This window comes from Pieris napi, chromosome 9, assembly GCF_905475465.1.
Source record: "Pieris napi chromosome 9, ilPieNapi1.2, whole genome shotgun sequence".
Taxonomy (NCBI): Eukaryota; Metazoa; Arthropoda; class Insecta; order Lepidoptera; family Pieridae; genus Pieris; species Pieris napi.
In genome coordinates, this window is record NC_062242.1 from 12,866,650 (window position 1) to 12,877,528 (window position 10,879).

Consider the following 10,879-nt stretch of genomic DNA (forward strand, 5'->3'; position numbering starts at 1 on the left):
GGCCAAGCAATCGGAGAAAAATAAATATGTATACGAAATATTTGGCAAAACATTTAAAAATGTGATGTTACACGGGGTGATTACGTCGGTATATAACGGTTCAACTAAATCCGTTTATATTCAATTAAGTGACGCTACAGGTATTAAATGAACACATTGTTATCATATTAAACTTTTAAAAAAATTACGTAATACACTACTCCCTAGTATGTTTTGTGTATATTCATAAAGAATTAAGAATTCGTAAACATCAGTTAATTTCAATAATATATTAAATAGAACACAAGAACAAAGTGTCTTCCCTTTAATAGAGACTGTAAGTAGTGTTATTGGACACTTTCTTATGTTAAAAATCCTTTTTAGTAAATAAGGTTAGACTTAAATTACTTATTAGTTTTAAGTTAGGCTAGGTCGTAATGTTCCATAATGTCTAAAATTTATATAAAATCTATAAATTATACACATGTATTAAAAAAAGGTTAATTTCAATAGATCTCATTATTATATGATTGCTCTGCATCTCAAATACTCACCATGTGCCCAATGATTATACACAATTTTAAAAAGTCTATTATAAGTAATACCTAACTTCTGTGAAAATAACAAATCAAATCAAAATATGTTTATTCAGTTTAGATGCGTCTTAGGGCATGCTTATGAATGTCAAAAACATTTACAAAATTCGCAAAAGAGCAATACGCCATCCGTTTGCAAAACTACCAGGAGGCCTTGTTCTGAGAAGAACGGGCAAAACATAACTAATTTCCCCAAATGAATACAAAAACGGTATACCTATGTAAAATAAATAAAATAATATCTGTATTATTTTTTTCACAGCTAACATACAAGTCTACTGCAACAGTGAGAGGAATAATAATAAATTACCACCTAATTGCATAGATGAGCTTGAGGAACTTCATGTTAAAAATTATAAAATTGGAGATAGGAGGGTTAGAACAGAGTCTTTTATGTTAAAAAAAATTAAAGAAAAAGAAAAAAACAAATTGAAGTTTAAAAAAGGAGATTTTGTAAGCATAATTGGAGATATATTTGTTGATAATTTAAAAGATGAAAGAATGATATCAGCATATGAATGGTATATTACAAGCATAGAAAGAGATCTTATTTGGATGGAAGAAATGATATATTTATATAATAACTGTTATAATAATAAAAACCCCAATTGAGAGTATGTTTTGTTCCAATAAAAATTGTTTTATCTAAAATTTCAATTAATATAGTCGTGGTTAGGTTATTGTTATATATTGCTGTAGAATGACATGCCATTTGCTTGCGTGAGTTTGCTTGTGTGGGAAATGGGAATAGAGGTGAATAAAAAATACTTTGCTATGAGAACCCTTTTACAATAATGTTAACATTTTGATTAAATAAGTTATGCAATCAAAGATGGCGTTGTACGATATTTTATTTTAGTATGTCATTTTACCTTACATTTTCTGTTACTAACGTAATCATTGGTTAGTATATAATTACACAGAAAAAACTAATTGACAGATTCATATGGAATGTGTTAATGTTTTTATAAGCCAATCAAAGAGAGATTACGTATGTCAATCTGACAGTAGCGACTACTCCATTGACTTGACGCATGACGGAATTTTATTTTTTACACAGTGATATTGTAGTTTAAATACCGTGTTTATAATTTTTACCTGTTTTTCGCTTCACTGGGTTAGTAGTTCGATTACTAATTTATTAATCGATTTAACTTGTAATGGACTAGAATTTATTTATAAGGTGTATACAGAAAGATCCCTGGTAAAAATACACTTATCACAGCAGTTCTTAATAAATAACCCAATTTCATGTATTTTAAATAAATTTTGTCTGAGATTTCAATCCTCGATACTATTTTTTAGAACCATGGCGCACCAGGGAGTTTCAGCTCAAGAAATCGAGGCGTTATGTAAAACTCCAAATCCTGCTACAAAGGTTTGTAAACTCTCGTTTCCACTATAATTTTAAACATTACTTAGTCAATTGCAATACTTAAAAAGTAGCTGACTGCAAGACTGATGTCTTTTTACAAAAACAAACCATTAATATAGTTTTTGAAATTCTTATTCCAGGAGTTTATTTTTCAACAAACAATGTACCGCATCAAGGACCCAAGAAAGTCTATACCATTTTATACTGGAGTACTTGGCATGACCTTATTAAAACAGCTTCATTTTCCAGAAATGAAGTTCTCATTATTCTTTATGGGATATGAAAACTCTAATGAAATCCCATTAGATGAAAAAGAAAGAACTTCTTGGGCGATGTCAAGAAAAGCCACTTTGGAGCTAACATAGTAAGTTTTACAAATGTGCATGCCTCAACATCGCAAGAGGCAGAATTTTATGATGATTTTGATACATTACTTTTAGATATGTAGAATAGTGGCTTTTGTTTTGTCATTTGTTTGTCAGATATGTTATGAAGTTGGAGACTTAATATTATAATCATGGTGTGATAATAAATATTATCACATTTGACCTTTTTATCAACACCGGAGTATTTTTATAAAATGTTTAATTAAAATTAAAAGAGTTAAAATAATTATGATAAAATGTTTTAATTACCTAAGAATAATGTATGATATAAATTTTCAGCAATTGGGGCACAGAGAGTGATGATTCCAACTATCATAATGGTAACTCGGATCCTCGTGGGTTTGGACATATTGGAATCATGGTCCCCGATGTTGATGCTGCTTGTGCTAGGTAGGTGTGCTTGTGCTGCCTCTAATGTCTACAATAGTTTTCTAGTAAATGAGTTTATTATCTTAGAAACACCTTCTTTGTTAATAATTGCTGAATCACTCAGCAAAGAGATAAAACAGTATGCTGTGGAAATACATGAAGTTATTTAATTTTAAATAGATAAATTTTCTTTTTACCATTACCACAAGATTTAGCACCAATATGTCTCAAAGTCAAAGTCAAAGTCAAATCGTTTATTTCAATTAGACCATCTAAAATGGCACTTTTGAACGTCAAAAAAAAAATATAAAGATGATTCTAGTTGCCCCTTCCAAAAGGTAGTTTCGTGTGGAGAAGAATGGGCAAGAAACTCCACACTTACTCTTTTAAAATAGGTTTACAATATTTTGTTACATTTGTTAAATAATTATAAAATGTATTGCAACTGAGTTTGTGAAACTGTAGGTTAACCAATGTTATGATTTCTTATAATAATAAAATGAAAGTCCTGTTACTAAGATGTCAGAAACTAAATATTTTTCAGATATTTTTTTTTACAATTACATTGAAACTCAATTTCTACAACTTATTAATTTTGCTTCAGATTTGAAGAGCAAGATGTGAAGTTCATTAAAAAGCCCCAGGATGGCAAAATGAAGGGATTGGCTTTCATTCAGGATCCCGATGGCTACTGGATCGAGATTTTCAATGCTAATTGTGTTAGCCAGTAACAATAGTTCTGTAGATATATATGAGTTGTGACAAGATAGAAAATATTTTATATCTTGTTACGGTCATGACACTTATTGTTTACCAATGATATATAGACTGTCAGATATTCTTAAGTTAATACATGTGTTATAAACACATGATTTTATAAATAGCTGTTATAGACTAAAAAAAATTTAATTTGTTTATAGTTTTTGCGATTTATCTAAGAGGAAAATACATGAAATGTAAAATTTGCACTTTTATAACTTGTCTTTAATATATAACTTGTTAATTATTAGGTTATTCTTTAATTCAATACCATTAATCTTTTCTAAAATTCCAGAATTATGGAAAAATAAAAACAGCCTATAGACAGATATAATATTAAATATGTGGAGGAACCTTATTATTTTCTATATTAATCGGTAGCTAGATGGTGCCAGCGAATTAATGACTTCACCTTTTCCAAACCCCATTCATCCATACTCCAAATACAAACAGATACAGCAGTTTTTGTGTGATTCAGAAAGATTAACTCATTTACTTCATTGCATGAAATAATGCATTTTTCGACACCTGCAGCCGCCAATTAGTTTAATTTAATTTGACTCGGTCTAACTAATTGTTTAGTGTGGCTAATTTTTGTATTTACTGTTAATAGTTTGTATAAAACAAAATCTGCAGTTTTGCGATTCTTACAGACGCATACGTACCCATGTATAGAATTTAATAATATAATAAATAGTAATTGGCTGAAAATTCTGTTTATTCTAAATTATACGGCAATTTAGTTTAAACGTCCATGTCGTGATTTTTTATGATTTTCCACAGTTCGTGTGACAGACTATATAATTGTTGTAGTATCAGATCAATTTGTTGTTGTAAAGATGAAGTCGTTGTGCTATGTACTCGCTATAAACGTCGTTTTGACCGCCGCTAATCCTTTGGTAAGAGTTAAATAGATTATTATTCTAATAAAATCTGTTGTTTATAATCAAATTAACATTGAGAACGTCAATATTAAAGTGTTTCTTTACTATAGGACGCAAGAAACTCCAGCGATGAATCCCAAGCACAATCGAGAAAAGTAAAGCACACGATTTCAAGAATTTTCAGAATACCTAACAACCAGGCGAGAACGGTTCACGATGATGGATACTATGATCAGTTGATGAAAATGTTATCAAGCGAATCTGTGGGAACGTCAAAATTGGATGAAAGGAAAACTGGTACAGATTTGACTGATGTTCATAATTTGCTAAATAAAATAGAAGGTGTATATCCTGAGTCTGAATCGCAAAATAAAATACATATACAAACAAACAAAAACGTACAGACCGACGGCGCCGTACGCGTACTTGGAACTAAAGAAAGAGAATTAAATGCAGATATATTAAATGAAATAATACAGAATCTTACGGCTTCTAATGGGTCTAATTTGGGCGGCAAACAAATTCGAAATGGAAAATTGGTAATTTACTACGACGAAAACGAAAATCCCAGCAAAGATGCAATTGAAATAAATGAAAATATTGAAAATTCACGATTGAATATTGCAAATAAAATTCGGATTGAAGAAGCAGTACACAATTTATTCATACAGCATAAAGTGCCTGAACATATATATTATGCCGTTATAAGACAAAATGTTGACGCAAACGACCGCATTAAAAATCTTATTATTGCATTTGTCGAATTCTTAGCCAGCAAAGGACAACTAAATTCGGATATAGTAAACAAAGTAAAGATTTTGATTGTTGATAATAATATTGACATAGATCTCGGGAAACTGCTTATAACAGCGGTAAGTTAAATAATAATAAAAAAACGTACCAGTTGTTTTAAGCTTAGTAATTAATTAAATATATATTTTCTTACAGAACGCCGACGTTGAAGTTATCGATCTTGACACTGAACCACCAACAAATGCGGTTTCAGATGTCATGAAGAACATTTTTGATGATTCAGATGTAGTTGATAGTGAAAAGAACGTACAGATATCCGATGTAACAACAACTTTAGACTCCGCCGTGATAAATGAACTTGAGCCCGATATGGAAACACCCACAGTAAACTTGTCTATAAATACAAAAGTTTTTACTGATCCAACAATTACGTCTAAATCGTTAAACACTTTAAGTGACATTGCACACAGAGACAATTCACAAGAAATTATAACAACTAAAGAAGAAAATAGTATGTTATTAATTCCCTCTGGAGTTAACACAAAAGAAAGTTTAAATTCTGTGCACTCAAATATTACTTCTAACAAAAATGTCCATAAAGCAAAAAAAAGCGCAACTGACAGTATATTGCGGACAATATTAGATTATAAATTAGCCAAGTCTAACCCAGACAATCGAATCCTCTTAAAGCCGGTAAGTTCCGGTCTAAAAGCTAAAGTTCCTATATCCGGCAATATTAAAGAAATGATAACGAGCAAAGATATCCTAAATCTAAAGAGGACACAGAATCATAGTTTAAAAACGAAGTTAGACTTTGAAACTTTAAAAAAGATTTTAAACGAAGTCAGGGGTAATAACATTCCATATTTACAACAAGTAGATCCAAATGTTCCTGTCTTCTCAAATGTACCTGTAGAAGATTACTTAAATTATAACAACGGAAAGCCATTCCTCATATATGTTGTATTTCCAGAATCAGAAAAATCTAAAATATCTGATCCTGTACACCCCACAGAAAAAGATAATTTTTATGTAGTAGCTGATGATATTAAAGCTATTATAAGAAATTATTTTGTAAATGCCAAAACCACACCGGAATTATCTGGAGAACACAATTTAAATTCTATTTTAGATGTAATCAAAGACGAAATCGCTAACAAGAAAGTAGAACAACCCATTAAGGAAACCAATCAACGTATTCCTGATAAACTTTCGCCAGACATAATTATTGATATAATAGCCAAAAACAATAACTCTATTGGAAGACATCGCCAAAATGAAATGCAACATTCTGAAAATACCGAAAAGGAAATGATAGAAAATATTATTAAAAAAATCTATGACTCCAAAGTAGGTAAAAATAAATTAAATAACAAAGATAATCTTCTCGATATTATAGAAACGATAAATCAAGAAACTGTCACTGATCAGCAGAAGAAAGAAAATGACATTTATAAGCAATTACTTATTCTTTTTCCAAATATTGGCCACGGTACAATTCGAAAAGGCATAACAAAGGACATGGATGAAAAATTAAAAGAATTGCTTCTGAAGCATTCGCCCAACGACGACAACACTAGAAGTATAACAGAAGATCCAAATTTCTTTAAAAAATATCTGCAGGAAATATTGAATCACAAAAGTAGTGCAAATGAGATTGATATGATAAGTGAACAAGATAGAATATATAATTTGGCAGAAGAACTTATAGAACGAATGAAATATCTACAGATAGAATTAGAGAAAATAAATATCTCTCGACAGACACAAACAGAGCTTATTAAAAAAGAAGTTCAAGAAGAACTTTTGAAAATAAACACAGATAGTATTGCATCCTGTGTAGAAAGAGCAAACAAATTAGTAGAATTAAGTATTGAAAAAGTACTTCGGAAGAGTAGGGGATAGTTCTGTTCTGTTTCTGTTTTAACCTTAAAATAATAAAGTAAAATCGTTTATTTTTGTGTTTTATTTCTTACCAATACGACTACCCCTTTTGAATACATATTCAATGATATTCATAATAACATGAAAATTATTGAAATGAAAATGTACATATTTTTATATCATATGAGTGTATCTTGAGACTTTGGTTTTATAATTACACCAGTCGCGAATTTGTAGCAATTATGATACGCGATTTCACGCTGATACCAGTACTCTAGCCTGTTGGCGGATTATTTTGATTCATCTATGGTTAAGTGCTCGATAACATCATGCACCTGGGATTTGTTGCTTTTTTCATGGCTGTTGCTCCGGTCTATCTAAAGAAAGAGGTATTTTTCTTTATTCTAGCGAAGAAAAGTTTACGTCAACGACAATAAAATCGTGTATTTCTTTTCAAATTTAATTCTACCGTATTATTCTATATATATATTCATTTATTTTATAGGCTCGAGATCCACAGGAAGTTAATGTAAATCCCAATAGTAGATTATGTCCAAACAATAAGATTTTACTGGATACATTAAGATACTTAAAAGAAAATTTAATTGATGATACAAGTTTGACTTTAAGTCCAGATAATTTCAAACAAGTGTTAGACACTACGATACAATATTTAAACTCAACTTATGGAAGTGATGATATCACCGATAACCATACATCGCATTTGAAGACAATACTTGAAAACTTCAATCACAGGGAGAAGAAAGAGGTGCTTAGAAGTGATTATCATTTTGGAGTACCACCAGAAACACTAAAGGGAAGTATAGGCCTACAATTTGAATTGCCAACAATAAACCATCCCGACTGTGAAACACTTTTCAAAGCTATTGTTAATGCCATTAATGCAGCTTACCAACAGTTGAATAACTTTTGTCTACAATCCGGTAAATGCAATTCACAAGGTAATAATATTTTGCATCTTGGAAATGTACCTTGGCGAGGTGCACCTATATTTCCACAGATAAATAATTTACCGTCCTCGAATCAGTTAATCAATCGAACTAATATAATTGATTTCTTAGGATCGTATCCACAAAACGGTGATGTAATAAACTCACTCCAAAATTATAGGCCGAATACGGAATATGCCGTCGAAAGTATTTCAAAAATTAAAAATAACATCCCAAATGTTCCTCCACCTTCAGCTCAAGGCAATTTATTTCATCAGGTTCAAGATGATAAACTGAAAAATGACAACCAAAACCCAGATCCCTTGACTATACTTCAGAGTTTTAGGCCGAAGTACATTGAGATGATTAAAAATCATGGATTACATATTCCTCAAGAAGTACAAATAAATTCTGCCCCTGGTCTTCAAGAGAATGGAAATTTATGGAATCTCCTTCAACATTTAAGACCAAACACGTCTGTTGCTGTAAAGGAAATTTTACCTCCTGGACACCTAGTTTCAACAGTAAATAATGAAGATAGTACTGGAAATTGGAATGACCTAACCAGAGATCAGGGCTTAGTAGAGGCTCTGACGGTTTTAAATCAGCCTACAGGATATATAAGTGTATCAGGCCCTCAAGACGTAATGAACCAACCTAACGGTATCTTTCAAATTCAAAATCATACTTTACTCGAAAATAATCACACTACACCGACTACCTTTTTTACATCTCAGTTCAATATGAAACCCGTTTACAATAATGGAGATTCAACACAAGTGAACAAGAATATCGTGGACCTAACAGCCAATATACCATGGGACAACAACTTACGCCTAAATGCAAACGTTCCAATTTTTTCACATAATGACCTCAACAGGAATATACCTACACCGCAATCGGGCTTTAATGTTCCTTATATTGAGAAAAATATGGGTGTTGTGCCTAGTTATGAAGGTAATGGGTTTAATTTGAAGCCTCCGATGAATATTCAAACTGGAAAGTACTATGCTAATGTCCAAGGGCAACCGCAAGTAAGTCAAAATGTTGAACAATATTTAACTCCGAGCTACTATAACCGAATAAAACAATATTATCCTAGTGCACCTGTCAGCCCTAATCTGAAACTTCAAACTTCAAATATGTTTATAGAAAAATATATTTCTAATCCGCAATTTTCAAATTGGCATCGAAATCAGGAAATTTTACAAAATCCTTTTCAATATCGTGGCATGACAAATTTCCCGAATAATATCTTAAATGTAAATCAATTTCCGCATTATCAATCGGGAGCTCCAATTTCAGATTACACATTTGCAAATCGTAATATTTCTAAAGAGTTGAGCGATTTGAATCGCCCAACTATGACGAATTGGGCTAAATTGAACATCGCACCTAATAAAAATGGTATAGTTGAGCTAACGTTTGCGTTACAACGTCCACAATCGTTTGTTTATAAACCTCTGTACTACGTCAAGTATAGACTTCCGTATCAAACGTATAAGTATAACGTCCAGAACATTCTTCAAAAAAGACCATTCTTACGTAACAGCCCTACTAAATTATTTGAAGAGTTAATTGAAGTTGCTAATATCAGTGAATCATCGCAAGACCTAAAACATTTAGCAAAAGAGGAAATATCTAAACTAGTTGTTACTAACGGTGCGTTAGTGAAAGCTAAGATGATAGATGAATTGGGAGACAAAAAAGCGACTATAGAAAATGATATAAAAAGCGTACTACATTTAGCTTCGAATTTAAATCCGGAAGAAATGCTAAATGCCACAAAAAGGGCTTTAAATCAAGTGGAAGAAGTAATAAATACTACAGTTTCAAATACAATTAAAACTAACGAAGACAATGAAACCTCCGAGTTACCGGCTAAAGTTTAAATACCAGGTCTATAGGATATGAATTTTATCCACATTTATCTAGCTCCAATAATTTAGGAGTCCGTCCATATATTACGAAAAATAATGTAGTAATGCCCACAAACCTTTTAACTAGAACTGGCATTTTTACATAAGAATGTGTATACGATTTAATTAAAAATTAAAATTATATTTTAAAAGTGTTAGGTATCATTTTAATTTTTTCTTTGTGAACACAAAAATAATCGAAGATACTAAAAACAATAAATACAATCAAAACAAAAAAAATCGTCTAAGCCGTTACTAACGAAATATTAAAAATCACATTAAGTTATTGCCTCAAAACTTACTTATTTAACGACATTATTTACTTAGAAAATATCCCTAAGGTCTGGGGACTTGGTTAAAACAATAGTTTTACTGTTACACAAAAAAATGCGATAAAACAAATATAGCTAATGTCTAATGTAAACAAGGTATTTTTCAAAATAATATTATTAAGAATTACTAATACCCACGGTGATAGTCAGGCTTAAGGGCAAGACTGATTCCGTAGAATCTTTTCTACTACTACGTATAGACCACATTCACGGCCTCCGACAAATTATATGTACAAAAAAAAAACAAAGAATATAACAAAACTTATTACCTAGTGTTCTTAGATTTTAGTAAGGCTTTTAGTCCAGGCGATAGAGGTAGTTGAGTATGCAAAATGTGAGAAAAGGTCAAGGAATAATAATGTGGATCTTGCCGGTCCAATTTTTGGAACGAAGTTCCTTATCGCGCGTTGCTAGACGGAAAAAATTAAGACCAAAAGTTGTAACGATACTTTTTGCTATAGTTGTTTTATGGCCTGAGAGACCACGACGGCCAGACCTTCGTTATTTAATAAAAGCTGAAAGTTTTTTATTTCTTATATATAAATTAATCGAAAGGAACTTCGTTCCAACCGGGTGTCCCTTGACACCTCTCAAGTTTTTTTAACCCCCTTTTCTTTTATTCCTTAAAAGGGAATGTATTGAGTACATGATACAAAATCATTTTAAGGATTATTTCTATAATAATTTATAGTT

General features: G+C 31.2%; 1 protein-coding gene and 1 pseudogene across 3 annotated transcripts; both read left to right on the forward strand.

Annotated features, from left to right (window-relative positions):
- LOC125052322 (lactoylglutathione lyase) lies at window positions 1–3,714 on the forward strand. 3 transcript variants are annotated; one of them, XM_047653086.1, is made up of 6 exons: window positions 1–140; window positions 838–950; window positions 1,881–1,953; window positions 2,091–2,314; window positions 2,616–2,726; window positions 3,310–3,714. In XM_047653086.1, the coding sequence occupies exons 2-6, from the start codon at window positions 901–903 to the stop codon at window positions 3,434–3,436; spliced, it is 585 nt and encodes a 194-aa protein (XP_047509042.1). In that variant the 5' UTR covers window positions 1–140; window positions 838–900; the 3' UTR covers window positions 3,437–3,714. The 3 variants fall into 3 exon arrangements, with proteins under 3 accessions (XP_047509042.1, XP_047509043.1, XP_047509044.1); XM_047653087.1 differs by lacking the exons at window positions 1–140; window positions 838–950 and adding an exon at window positions 1,556–1,692; XM_047653088.1 differs by lacking the exons at window positions 1–140; window positions 838–950 and adding an exon at window positions 1,697–1,779.
- Window positions 3,715–3,853: 139 nt separating this feature from the next.
- On the forward strand, window positions 3,854–10,194 carry LOC125052596 (annotated as a pseudogene).
- The last annotated feature ends 685 nt before the right edge of the window (window positions 10,195–10,879 follow it).

Excerpts from the sequence above, each read along its gene's own strand:
- LOC125052322 (XM_047653086.1), top strand. The coding sequence starts at position 901 with ATGAGCTTGAGGAACTTCATGTTAAAAATTATAAAATTGGAGATAGGA. Across the intron at positions 951-1,880 it reads ATAAAATTGGAGATAGGAGG|AACCATGGCGCACCAGGGAG; the intron begins GTTAGAACAGAG and ends ACTATTTTTTAG. Across the intron at positions 2,315-2,615 it reads GCCACTTTGGAGCTAACATA|CAATTGGGGCACAGAGAGTG; the intron begins GTAAGTTTTACA and ends ATAAATTTTCAG.